At 43.8% G+C, this 14,286-nt stretch overlaps 1 protein-coding gene across 3 annotated transcripts in view; it reads left to right on the top strand.

Moving 5' to 3' along the window:
• The window catches only part of ASTN2 (astrotactin 2), an 898,930-nt gene that overhangs the window by 727,311 nt on the left and 157,333 nt on the right, over nt 1–14,286 (top strand). For all 3 annotated transcript variants that reach the window (XM_082402209.1, XM_082402208.1, XM_082402210.1), the window contains one exon: nt 13,174–13,307. In XM_082402209.1, coding sequence (XP_082258335.1) covers nt 13,174–13,307 — 134 coding nt within the window. The remainder of the gene's footprint in view (nt 1–13,173; nt 13,308–14,286) is intronic.

Genomic DNA, 14,286 nt, shown 5'->3' with positions numbered 1-14,286 from the left:
CTGGAGCCTGACATTCTGTTTCCCTCTGCAATTGATTGGTCTCTCTCTCTCTCTGTCCCCCTCTCTCTCCCTCTCCCTCTCTCTCTCTCTCTCTCTCTCTCTCTTTCTCTCTTTCTCTCTTTCTCTCTTTCTCTTTCCTTCCTCCCCCGCCTCCCACCTTTTCTGCTTTCCATCCATGTGGCTCAACATGACAAGCCCAGCCTAGCCAAGTCTAGCCTTGCATCTCATACCAGTTCAAGCACTCAGAGACCAATGAACATTTGAATCTAAATTCCCAGGGAAAACATGTGATTGTTCCAATTTGGGCCAGTTTTGGTCCCACTACTCTTGGCCAAAGCAACAGGGTTATTTTTATTTAGTTCAAATATGCACACCAAACCATCCCTTGTATCTGATAACCTGAAGGGTATCTATTAAAAATCCTGTCAGTTTTTATTCTCAAACTGAAGTACCCTGACTCAGGGGGGTATACTGTGATATGCCAGGATATATCTAAAGCCACAGGATAAAGAGATCAGAGATTCTTGAACTTAATAATACCTAAGAATCACTTGGGAGTGTATTCAATCATGGGTTCTGTAGCACCTCTCCCAAGATTCCGATTCAGTGGGTCTGAGTGGGAATCTGAATTTCTAATAAGTGTTTCAGGCCATTAATGAGGCAAGAGGGCCAGGAATCATACTATGAGAAACACCTTGGGAAAAACTCCATTGTTTTAATATTAAAAGCAATCAAAGTCTATTGCAGAGTGTCATTTGCATAAATATTTAAGAAAGAGTCTTCAAAGTAATTTTGCACTTGTTCCTTCTGATCTTTGGGATGCTTTGTACAAAAAGCTCAAAAGCCCTTCCATATTTTACTGGAGGGTGTGGAAGGTTTTTGGGTCAAGAACTTTGGCTCTTAGATCTCCTGGGCTGGTCTCAGGTGTAAAGTGAGCATCCGGTAGGAGCATGGCAGAGGTTAAGAGCCCAGGATTATCCCGAGGCCCCAGGTAAAGGAGAAATCTTCCAAGCTAAGGCCAACAGGAGGCAAAGGGACAGAGATGTGACAGGATTAGGGTTCTTAACATTAATTAACTTATGACAGACCAATTGATTAATCAATTACTGGGCCCCTACTCTGTCAGGCACGAGGGATTAAATGGTAAACAAAGTAGACAGGGCTTCAACCTCAATTTGTACAGTCTAAGAGGAGAGACAGACAAGCAATGACACAGACAATAAAATACAACACAGGAAAATAAGTTTTGTGATAGGGGAAGGTGGGAAGAGATGTGTTACAAAGGAAGGGGTCTATCCCAGGGACCAGGGACTGCAAGAGGTGGTCTCCAAGCTGAGAGCTGATGGGCTGGTCAGTGGGGGAAATTATTGGATGGGGGAAGAGTGTTCCAAGGAGAGAAAATAGCATGTAAGAGGTGAGAGGTGAGAAAGCATAGCTGGAAAATAGGGTATAAAAAGCATGGTGGCAGGAAGTGATGTGTTTGAATCTGAGTCACCCTAGGTTGGTGACATTGTGCAAGTCACCTGATCACACGAGGCCAATTAATTAATTAATTTGGCTGCACTGGGTCTTAGTTTCGGCCTGTGGGATCTTCATTGCGGTGTGCGGGGATCTTTAGTTGCGATATGCATGCGGGATCTAGTTCCCCGACCAGGGATCGAACCCAGGCCCCCTGCATTGGGAGCACGGAGTCTTAAACATTGGACCACCAGGGAAGTCCCCAAATCTTTTTAAAGTTTCAACTTTTTCGAAGAATGCGTGGAGACAATGCAACCTAATATACGGGCTTATTATGAGGATTAAATAAGCTCACAGTGGTAAAACATTTAGGCTTTGGAATTTGACACATTTAAGTTTGAATTTTGCTCTGCCAAATATTGGCTATGTGACACAGGCAAGGAACCCAGACTCCCTGGGGCCTCAGTCTCATCTTCTGTGTAATGGGAGTGATAGAGGTACCCGAATCATGGCATTGCTGTGCAAATGAAATGCCTCCTCATGTCAAACACTGAGCACTGTGTGTGACATATAGGTTTGCTCAAAAATGCTCCCTGTTATTTTTAATGCTTTAAAACCCAGCACTTCATCCTCTACGTGAGATGGACAGGAGCTAAAATATGGAGTGAACTGACAAGAAAAATAGCTCCTTGCCTGAGGATCATATAACCGTATCATCCTGTCTCTGTACATCTTGGGAAACAGACAGCTGACAGAGCCCTGTGTAGGAACGTCTCAGTGGGTTGTGTATTTATTTCTCTAATATTTTTTCATTAGCAGAGGTAAGTGTGGCAAGAAGGGGTTTGGCTGCCCCTAAACGTCTTCCCCCTGTCGCCCACATTAACAAGCTGTTTTGTCGGGCTCTCATCATTCAGGCGAGAATGGCTTGAAAAGCAAACTTTATCCTGACAGGGGAAATTAGGTGTCAGTTCCTGTGATTTATAGAGCCCTAGACTGAGCTGCACAATTTCTCATAAGGAAATGGGTCCTTGCCTATTAGTATTCCTTTACTGTGTGGCCTTGTGAGTGGGGGGGATCTAACTCAGAGGCTGAAACTGAGGGGTAGGGTAAGGGAGGTCAGGGGGCAAAGCTTGGGATTCAGAGTTAGAGGCCCTCTGCTCTGCTGCATTCAATCTGGGGGACCTGGGCTGGTATCTCTTCTCTGACCCTACATTTGCTCATCTGTTCGGATTACTGGGAACAGTAAGAGCTGCCATATCCACAGGTTGCTAGGAGTCTTACAGGAGCTAAGAGACAGACATCCCAGCACCAGACCTGGAGTAAAGAAATGCGTAATAGGTGTCTCTCCTCTTCATCCCACTCCCCCCTTTGCTCACAAACCATCAATGGCGTGCTCATCATCTGTGGGGCCTCTTCTACAGAGATGTTAACTGGCAGGAGTTTTTTTTTTTTTTTTTAACCTCTTTATTGGAGTATAATAGCTTTACAAGGGTGTGTTAGTTTCTGCTTTATAACAAAGTGAATCAGCTCTACATATACATATATCCCCATATCTCCTCTCTCTTGTGTCTCCCTCCCACCCTCCCTATCCCACCCCTCTAGGTGGTCACAAAGCACCGAGCTGATCTCCCTGTGCTATGCGGCTGCTTCCCACTAGCTATCTATTTTATGTTTGGTAGTGTATATATGTCCATGCCACTCTCTCACTTCGTCCCAGCTTACCCTTCTCCCTCCCTGTGTCTTCAGGTCCATTCCCTACATCTGCATCTTTATTCTTGTCCTGCCCCTAGGTTCTTCAGAACCATTTTTTTTTTTTTTTTTTTTTTTAGATTCCATATATATGTGTTAGTATACGGTATTTGTTTTTCTCTTTCTGGCTTACTTCACTCTGTATGACAGACTCTATGTCCGTCCACCTCACTACAAATAACTCAATTTTGTTTCTTTTTATGGCTGAGTAATATTACATTGTATATATGTGCCACATCTTCTTTATCCATTCATCTGTCGATGGACACTTAGGTTGCTTCCATATCCTGGCTATTGTAAATAGAGCTGCAATGAACATTGTGGTACATGTCTCTTTTTGAATTATGGTTTTCTCAGGGTATATGCCCAGTAGTGGGATTGCTGGGTGGTATGGTAGTTCTATTTTTAGTTTTTTAAGGAACCTCCATACTGTTCTCCATAGTGGCTGTATCAATTTACATTCCCACCAACAGTGCAAGAGGGTTCCCTTTTCTCTACACCTTCTCCAACATTTATTGTTTATAGATTTTTTGATGATGGCCATTCTGACTGGTGTGAGGTGATACCTCATTGTAGTTTTGATTTGCATTTCTCTAATGATTAGTGATGTTGAGCATCCTTTCATGTGTTTATTGGCAATCTGTATATCTTCTTTGGAGAAATGTCTATTTAGGTCTTCTGCCCATTTTTGGATTGGGTTGTTTGGTTTTTTGATATTGAGCTGCATGAGCTGCTTGTAAATTTTGGAGATTAATCCTTTGTCAGTTGCTTCATATGCAAATATTTTCTCCCATTCTGAGGGTTGTCTTTTTGTCTTGTTTATGGTTTCCTTTGCTGTGCAAAAGCTTTTAAGTTTCATTAGGTCCCATTTGTTTATATTTGTTTTTATTTCCATTTCTCTAGAAGGTGGGTCAAAAAGGATCTTGCTGTGATTTATGTCATAGAGTGTTCTGGCAGGATTTTTAAAAATAGGCTTTATTTTTAAGAGAAGTTTTAGGTTCCCAGCAACATCCCAGTGTAAAGTGCAAAGAGTCCCCATACACTCCCCGCCCCACCCCCCCAGAGTCCTCCCCATCATCATCCTCCCACACCACAGTAATGCATTTGTTACAGTCAATGAACTGACACTGACACATCATTATCACCCAAAGTCCAAAGTTTACATGAAAGTTCACTCTTGGTGTGCACTCTGTGAGTTTTGACAAATGTATAATGATGTGTATCTACCGTGATAGTATCATACAGAATAGGTTAACTGCCCTAAAATCCTCTGCACTCCCCCTATTCATCCTTCCCTTCCCCCAACCCCTGCCAACCACTGGTCCTTTTACTGTCCCCATGGTTTTGCCTACTGGCATGAATTTTTAAGGATCCCAGGCAGTATATCTGGGATGAGAAGTTTTAAAGGGGGTGGGAAAATTGTGGACAGCTTTGAGAAAAAGCAAATTCCAGAACACAAATCAAAAAATGATTAGAACCAGCAATGCTGTGGAATGTATGTCCAAGTTGAAGAAAATACAGGTGATAATAAGGCCCAGAGAGGGTAAATGACTTACAGAGGTCACACAGCAAGTTAGGCAGAAAATGTTAGAGTTCCCTGGGATTCTTGTGTCTGAGCTCTGTAGCCTCTTCCTGTGAGACTTTATTCACTCCTGAGGCTTCTATTACATTGAACTATATAACATTGCTCACGTTTGACTTAAATGTAAATGGCAGTTACCTATAGCATTTTCATTGGCCCATTCCCATAGGTACAGTGAAAAATCTCAATATATGCTAAAGGTGGGGGGAATCAGGAACATAAATAACATTTAAAAAAAAAATGGATTGTGTGTTTGGAGGCTTTGCATTTCAGAGCACAGACTCTAGAACCAGACTCCCTGGGTTGAAATCCTGGCTGTGCCACTCACTAGCCCTAGGATCTTGGGCATAAATGTAAAATGGAACATAATAATCATGCCTACCTCACAGGTTGTTGGGAGAATTAAATGAGTTAATATGTCTAAAGTACTTAGGGTTGTTGTGAGAAGGAATACATATAAAGTGTTTAGAACAATGCTTGGCTTGTAGTAAGCACTCAATAAGTGTTAAGTGCTGTTACTAATATCCTCTAGTTAGTGAGAATATTGTTCATGACGGTAGGATCAAATGACCTGAGTTCAAATCCTTGTTCTACCACTTTTTAGCTGGGTGACTTTGAATAGGTTGTTTCACCCTTCAGACCTCAGTTTCCTCACCTGTGAAATGGGGATGGTAATAGCAGAATCTGCTTCATAAGGCTATTGACAGGATTGAATGAGCTAATGTGTATTAAAATGCTTATGACATTCTCAGTAAATGTTGCTATTATGTTTGTTTCCTATCTAAAAGCATAACAAATTAGTGGCTTGAAGCCAGTTCCAAAGGTAAGCAGCCTTGTATAGTGAATGTTAATTGATATGAAAAACTTAGTTTATTTTCTGCCAGATTCTTGTGGTGTAAACTTGGACAGGTCGCTTTTCCTTTTGAGCCCCTTAGTCTGTGCAAAGTTGTGAAGGCCAGTTTCACCTTTCAGGACTCTTTCAGGTCTGAAATGCCAGGGATCTGGGGCAATGAGTAGGTGTGTATGCACTTCAGAGTCCTCTAACTCCTGGGATAAGTATGTAATTTAAGGTGTCTACTTCCCTTTGATCAGCTGCTCCCTAGTTGCTACCTCTTCTAAGTAATCTTTCAGGATTATTCAGAAGTGAATTACCTGCTGTTCCAGTTATTCATTCCTATGCAATCCCCAAAATTGGTGGCTTAAAACAATGATCATTTTATTATTGTCTTTAATGATCTGGGGGTTGACTGGGCTGAGCTGGGCACTTCTGACTTGGTTCCCTCATGTGGCTGCAGTCAGCAGGTGTCTATGGCTCACCCATCTGGCAGATGACCTTGGCTGTTGGCTGGGTCCTCAGCTAGGTCTGTTGCCTGGAATACCTACATGTGGCCTTTCCATGTGGTCTGGGCTTCCTCACAGCATGGTGGTTGGGCTTTAAGAGTGAGCATTCCAAGAGACATGATGTGGAAGCTGCCAGTTTCTTAAGGCCTGAGCCCAGAAATTGAAGCAGCCATACTTATTTTGGTCAAGCAATTGTAGAGCCCAGACTCAAGCGGAGAGAACCTGGATCCCGCCTCATGGTGAGGGAAATGTCAAAGATATTTAGGGTCATGTTTTAAAGTCACCACACCTGCCTTCCTGCTCTGTTTGGGAATAAGAATTCTTAAGTCAACTAACATTACCCACTTCTCTTCCCAAATGTTCTCACACATGCTGCTTAAGTATGCAGTCATTGATTTGTAACGAGATGACCAGTTAATCTCCTCACTGTCAGGACACACCAGCATTACTTATTTTTTTTCCCAAAGAATGGGGGCTCCAGCCCCTGGTCTCCAGCTCCTATAACTACCAGGGCAAGGAGTGATTGGCATCTCCTATAACCACTCTAGGGGGTGTGCTGATGACTGAATGGCAGGTGGCTCAGGTAGGTCCTATCCGAGAGGTCCAGGCCAGGCTATAAACCAGTATTTCTGCCTCTGCACATGCACTGCTATGATGTCCTCTTCAACCCTTCTATGTTCATCAATCCTAGTCCCTCCTGACCAATCAAATGTGGTCAGCATGGGCTCAGGAATTAGTCTTCCTACAAAACTAGAATGTCACCCACTTCCCTTCCTCCCATCTCTCTCTAGGAACATAGGAGCATGTTATTTTAGACCCAAGTGCTTCCTGGGCAAAGAACTACCAACCTACTCTCCTCCAAGCAGTCATCCCAAATGCCTCCAAAAGGGATTCTACTTCCGTACACCACCCTGACCCCTTTTCAACGACATCAAGGAATTTAGTCTTTTTAAGGTGACCAATTGCACTTCTGTCATCTCTTTTGCTGGAAAAAAAACCCCAGCAAGTATGCAAGTTTATTCTTTGGGCGAGCATCCTATTACATATATCTATGGCATTTAACACATATTTTGGGGACCCTACAATGTGTTGACGCTTTTGGTTGGAGCTGGGGAGAGAGAGATGAATCAAGTATATCACCTTGGCCTGGAGGAGTTCCCAGTCTGATAAGCAAGAAGTACACATAAACAAGCAAATTGCAAGGGACTGTGACATGTGCAAAAATTGAACGAGAGGAGAGAGACAGAACCTCTCAAGTGACAGGGTCCTGGTGGACAAAAAGTTTCCTGGATTTCAGCAAGGAAACGTAAGTGGGGAAAGGGCATTTTAGACAAAGGCACAGCATGAGCAAAGGCTTGGTATGAAGCAGTGCACTCCTATAAGATGGTATGTGCTAGAGCACAGAGTAGGAACAGTAAGGAGAAGATGGGAGAAAAGCCACAGGCTGAACAACAGAGGACTTTGAAATCAGATTAAGAAGTAGAGGCTTCAACCAGAAGGTGGTGGAGTATTTGAAGGGGTGCAAGCAAGGGGGTGAAATAGGCAGTGACGTTTTAGAAAGCTGGGAGAGGATGTGCTGGAAAAGACTGGAGCTGGAAGGCCAGTCCAGGGGCTATGACAATTGCCTAGAGAAGAGGCATTACTAACCTGCACCCAGGAGACAGCCATGGGGCCGGGGGAGAGAAGTTGGTTTGAAAGCTGTTATGAGGTAGAGGGAGGAGCCCAGGGTAACCCTCAGTTTCTGTCTGGAGGCATCAAATTGATGGGAGTGCCCTTCACTGACGTGGGAGATACAAGTAATCTTGAGGAAGGAGAGCATCACACACACACATTTTCCTGGCTTTATGATATCATTTATAAACTTGGTTCATTTCATTCAGCATTCCATGTGAATTTTTAATTCAATTTAACAAATATTGGCTGACTTATGTTATCTGCTAGATACTGCGTTAGGTACTGAAAGGAAGCCTGGTGGTAAAAAGGTAATCTGTTTCTTTCTCCAGAGGGCCTTTCGTCTCCTCAATTGGTATGGGTTGAGCACCACCTGACCAAGCTTATTATTAGTACTGAAGACAACAGATTCACGAAGCTTTGAGTGAGGACTTCAGGGCATCTTTTTGGTTATACAAAGCAGAACCATCTCAGTATCAAAAATAGCAGACTTGATGTCAGCCCCTGAGTATAATTTTTCAGTGTAAAAAATAGTCATTGTAAGTATAGAGTACGGAATTTAATTCGTAGGCTTAGTGGCATTCTGTATAGATGGTCCCAAGAATCTATCTTAATCAAATACGGAGTGTTAACTTGAAGTTTAAGATTCCCAAGACATTGTCAAAATTTTTAGAGCTGGAAAGTCCTCTTCCTTTGTATTCCCATAACCTCCTGCATGTTACTTCACAGCATTTGAACCATATTAATTGTAATTGTGTGCGTCTTCATCGCTAGACTGTGAATCCTTTGAAATTAGTGACTGGGTCTAGTCCATCGTCTTTCTCAGCATCTAGATGGCATGTAGTATGGAGGAGGAAGTTCAGTTAATTAAACCCTCCAAAATAAAACCTCTGTGTCCTCATTTTACAGATGGACAAATTGAGGCTTAACTAGAGAAACAACTTATGCAAAGTTCAATTAGGGAAGTAACAGTAGAGTCAAGAATAAATCCTAGTTTATTTTGATTGCTTAACATTTTTTGTGGCTGTTTTCTCATCCTGAGGGGCTTGGTTTGCTAGCTAATTAGCCAGAAGTTGGAAGCATTCGCTAGTAGTGGAAATGCAAACCTTCATTGTCATGAAAACCAATGACCATGCAAATGTAGCCCTTAGCCCTGTATTAAGTACAGGATTTGTTTCTTAAGTGCCTTCACTTTTTCAAAAGCTAGGAGTCAACAATGCCTCTAGTGTAAGGTTTCATTTTCCTCTGAGAACACACACAGGCACACACACATGCACACAACAAATAACACATAAGCACGTGATACAAGCAGAACAGCTGAAAAGGATGTTTTGGATGAAATCTTGGCATTTATAGTTCCTGTGCGACCTGGGAAAGTCCGGCGTGCCAGAATTCAGACGAACTTCAGTTCAAATCCTACTCCGCCATGTGTCTGTGAATGGGAATAGGACACCCATCTCAAAGGGTAATTTTGAGGATTAAATGGAGGAATCGAGTCATTTCACCACAAAGTTGCTCTATCACCTTGGGCCAGCCAACTAGCATTTCTGGGCCACTGTATGTGCATCTGTAAAACAGATTCACTTAGATGATTTATGGAGTCCCTGGAAGCTGGAACATTCTATGCTGTTCCTCCCTTGGGATCTATTTGGATTCGGGATGGAGTGTTGCAAGGACTGGAGATGTAAGAAAAGAGTGAACCTGGGCTGATGCATGCTGGCTTCTGCTGCCTTGCGAGGGCTCCCTGTTTGATGTAGGCCTTTTATCAGGGTGTGTTTGAGCTCTATCCACGGTTTGCCTGGCCACTGCTGCAGTCCCCGTTCTGTTCCTCAGGGTTTGGGAAAGAGCCAGTGGATGTGGAGACTCACAGGCAATGTTTCTTCCCAAGAGCTGCTTGGATGGTGAAACTCACAAAGTCCAGAGAGATTTCCTGTTTTGTTTTTCACAAGCTCCAGTGACTATTGATTACAAAAACCACACACACACACACGTGCGCACACGCACACACGCAAAAACAAAACACGTACACAAAACAGGATGTTCTCTCTCCTCCCCTTGCTGGAGTCCAAGGCAATCTCTTACCATCTGTGTCACTTTCACCCATGGCCCTGGATTTCACCATTATGATAATTAAGCCCTTAGCTCTAGCTGGAGATGTTACAGAATCTTAAACCACGAGCAGTTGTACATGTTAATTTAAATCAGAGGGAACCGGCAAATGGAGGGAGAAGAAAGTCTGTCAGTCAGCATGACCCATCCCATCTGGTTTCTGCCCTCATGAGAGTGCCCCCTCTGGTGCCAGTAGGAGAACCTATGTTGTTCCTAACATAGGTTCTAACTTGTTGTAAGAACAGTGCTATTATTGTTTGCCAGACTCTGGCCCACATAATTTATATGCAAACACTGAATGGGATATATTTATACTAAAAAAAGTTGTTTATTTGGAATGTGAATTTAACTGGGCATCCTGTATTTTTATTTACTGAATCTGGCAATCCTACTTGGAGTCAACCCCACTGTCCTGAGTGGTTAAATAGAAAAGACCTATGCTTGGGAGTCACAGAGATCTGGGCTGGGATTCTGCTTCCATCATTTGCTTGCTGTGTGATCTTGGGAATATTTCTTCACTGTTCAGGTTCCTAGTTCTCACCTGTGAATGAAGATCACAGTATCTGTTTCTCAGGACTATTGTGAGAATTACACTTTAATGCCCTTAAAGTACCTTCCACTGTGTAATTAGGTGCTTCATGAACATTAGCTCTTATAATTCTTTTTTATTTCTTTGGGTCACTGTTCTTAATTCAGGAGAAATTAGATCATTTGTTCACCCCTTGGAGAGGATATGAGTAAGGACATATGGCAGGAATAATCGGAGCCTTCTCACCAGAGGCACTGAGAGGAATGTGTTGGTGGCTTACACAGTAGTGTCCTTGATACACATGTTCTCCTTCTAGATCTGTATTCTGGCTAAGGAGGCAGACCCCAGACCCACTTTACACAAGCATGCTGTAGTTGAGTCTTGTCAACAATGCAAGATGGAGGGCTTCCCTGGTGGCACAGTGGTTAAGAATCCGCCTGCCAATGCAGGGGACACAGGTTCGAGCCCTGGTCTGGGAAGATCCCACATGCTGTAGAGCAGCTAAGCCTGTGCACCACAACTACTGAGCCTGTGCTCTAGAGCCCGCGAGTCACAACTACTGAACATGTGTGCTACAACTACTGAAGCCTACGTGCCTAGAGCTCGTACTCTGCAACAAGAGAAGCCACCACAATGAGAAGCCCACGCACCGCAACGAAGAGTAGCCCCCGCTCGCCACAACTAGAGAAAGCCGGCATGCAGCAACAAAGACCCAGTGCAGCCAAAAATAAATAAATAAATAAAAAACAAAAAAGCAATGCAAGATGGAAATAGTGTCACCTGGGTAATCAAGTGTCCTTGGTAGTAGGTTTTGTGAAGCTTTAGTTTGAAAAGTACACAGAAAATAAAAAATAATAATAATAATTAAAAGAAAAAAGAAAGCAAGCAGGTAGTCTGTTACCTGGCAAAGGAGTAAGAGATCAACATTCTCTGGAATCCCCAAGTTTGAAAAAGAGCTGTCAAACATTTTGAATCCCCAGTGCCGTGAAATGTCAGTGTAAATGGAGTGACGAAAGCATAAAGCACATCTGAACCTCAGCCTCATGATCAGTTTTTCAGTGTCCGTTCATTTATTCAGTAAATATTGACTGAATAAGTGTTCTCAGTCCCATGGGAACACTCATGTGAACAAGGCATGGCCTGTGCCCTTGGTGGGATCAGAGTCTGTTGGGTGAGACAGGCAAGGGAATGTGATGGTTAGGTGTGGTCTAGTGTGTTGTGGTGTCCAGAAGAGGAGCCTGATTCCAGGCTTAAGAAAGTTAAGGTAGGGTTCCCATAGAAAAGAAGGTTTCATCTGAGACCAAAAGAGTGAAGTGGATTCCAAGGTAGGGGTGGGGTTGAGTATTCCAGTAGAGAGGACAGGATGTATTAAAAAAAAAAAAAAAAAAAAAAAAAGAGAGAGAGAGAAAGAGACAATGAAGCACACTGCAATTAAATAGAACATCAGGGGACTTCCCTGGTGGCACAGTGGTTAAGAATCCGCCTGCCAATGCAGGGGACATGGGTTTGAGCCCTGGTCCGGGAAGATCCCATATGCCGTGGAGCAACTAACCCCATGCACCGCAACTACTGAGCTTGCACTACAGAGTCCGTGCACCACAACTACTGAGCCCATGCTCCGCAACTTCTGAAGCCCACGTGCCTAGAGCCTGTGCTCCGCAACAAGAGAAGCCACCGCAATGAGAAGACCGTGCACCACAACACAGAGTAGCCCCCGCTCACCGCAACTAGAGAAAGCCCGTACAGCAGCAATGAAGACCCAACACAGCCAAAATAATAATACTCAATCAATCAATCAATCATCATTTAGAGCAAGGGTCAGCAGACAGTGTACCTCAGAACAAGTCTAGCCTGTCAGCTGTCTTTGTAAATAAAGTTTTATTGGAACACAAGCATGCCCGTTTATTTAAAGTATAATCTGTGTCGCTTTCATGGTACAAAGGCAGAGTTAAGTTATTGTGGCAGAGACTGCCTGGCCATAAAGTCAAAAATATTTACTGTCTGGTCCTTTGCAGAAACACTTTGCTGTCTCCTGATTTAGAGCACACTTTTCATAAGCAGGAATTCACTGTTGGTGGAAATCTTAATGGTTGCATGAGGGTAGACGGTAGCATGCAAAGGAAAATCAGAGGAGTGGTGAGAGATGAGACTAAGAAGGTGGTCAGGAGCTAGAGCAAGTAGTTTAGACTTTATCCTGAGGGCTATGGGGAGCCTCTGAAGGTTTTGAAGCAGGGTGGTGGTGAGGTGGTCAGATTTCTACAAGAAGCAGTGTGGCAAGGTGTTAAGGAGGGCAGGTTCTGGAGCCAGACTGTCTTGGATCAGATCTCAGTTCCATCACTTACTAGCTATGAACCTCAGACAAATTACTTACCTTCTGTGTGCCCCAATTTTCCGGTTTGTAGAATGGGAAATAATGATAATTTTTATTACAGCTATCGTGTGAGGTACTGAAGATGAAATAAGTTAATATGTGTAGAGTGTCAGGCCCAGGGGAGGTTCTCAATGGATGCTCTTACTATCCTGTCTCAGTGATCATTCTGGCTATTGGGTGGAGAATGGCTCAAAACAGAAGAACCCAGTGGTAGAATGCTGGGGCTTTATGCAAGAGATGGTGTCCTGTGCCCAGGAGAGCTCCTCTGAAGCTTGGGTCAATGACTGTCATGGCCACTGGGACCTTCGCTCTCCATCTCTCCACCATTGTCATAATCATCTCTTTTGTCCTCCTTTATTCCAGGCCTTCAAGAGTGCACTGATGAGCTCCTACTGGTGCTCAGGGAAAGGGGATGTGATCGATGACTGGTGCAGGTGTGACCTCAGCGCCTTTGATGCCAGTGGGCTCCCCAACTGCAGCCCTCTCCCGCAGCCGGTGTACGTATGTATGGCCCCTCTTCCTCTGGCCACCCCTTTCCATGGACTCATATTCTTGTCCTGCCAGTGTAGGCCATGGCTTGCTTCTGTTCCTAAGGTGCTTCACCAGATGCCTGAAGTCTCTGGGGGCCTACCTCCTTCTTTGAGAAAGCAGGGAGCTTTGGCAGAATGGAATCGTGGCTCAGGGGTAGACACTTACACTGCAGCGTGTGCTATTTTAATAGCGCCAAGCCAGCCATCATTACTTTCTTCACTCATCCATTCGGCAGAGGTTTACTGGGCACTAACTACTGCTTTGCCAGTTCCTGTGTTGACCACTGGGACTACTGAGATAAAGAAATTGTAGGACCTTTTCTAAGAAACTTTATATTATTCGTTCATTCAACAAATAAGTTTTGAACACCTGCTATGTGTCAGACATTGGGGAATTCATTAATGAGCAAGACAGGCACAGTCTGTGCACTTAGGGAACTGACCGTTTAGTGAGGGGGACAGATGTCAAAGCAAAAACAGGAAAGGATGATACCGTTTAAACATTTAAATAATAAAAATATGAAAGAAAAACAAAGATGTGCTAATGGACAGAACAAAGAGGGGATGCTTTAGTTGGAGGAGAGGGAGATAGTCTGGGAAGCCTCTCTGAGAAGACCTGAATTAGAGTCAGAGTTTGCCAGGCAGCAAATGGCAACAGACGTGTTTCAGGAAAAAGACAGAGCCCATGGGAAAGCCCTGACTCAGGAAACTCACCACTTGAGGAAGTAAAGGAAGGTCATCTTGATTGGGGCAGTGTGATTAAGAGGGAGAGTGGTGTGAGGAGCAGAAGAGATCTGGGCAGGAGCCAATACTGAGGATCCATTGTAAGATAGTCATTGCAGAGTTAGTGGGTATAGTGGAAAGAGAGAAGGCATCTGGGCTGGGCACAAGCAAAGTCACCATCATGGTTCTGTCCCCAACTTGCTGTGTGACTTTGTGCAGATCA

The sequence above is a fragment of the Balaenoptera borealis genome (genome assembly GCF_965194805.1).
Source record: "Balaenoptera borealis genome assembly, chromosome: 8".
Classification (NCBI taxonomy): domain Eukaryota; kingdom Metazoa; phylum Chordata; class Mammalia; order Artiodactyla; family Balaenopteridae; genus Balaenoptera; species Balaenoptera borealis.
The sequence above is the reverse complement of the archived record's forward strand: the minus strand, read 5'-3'. Positions and strand labels throughout refer to the sequence as shown.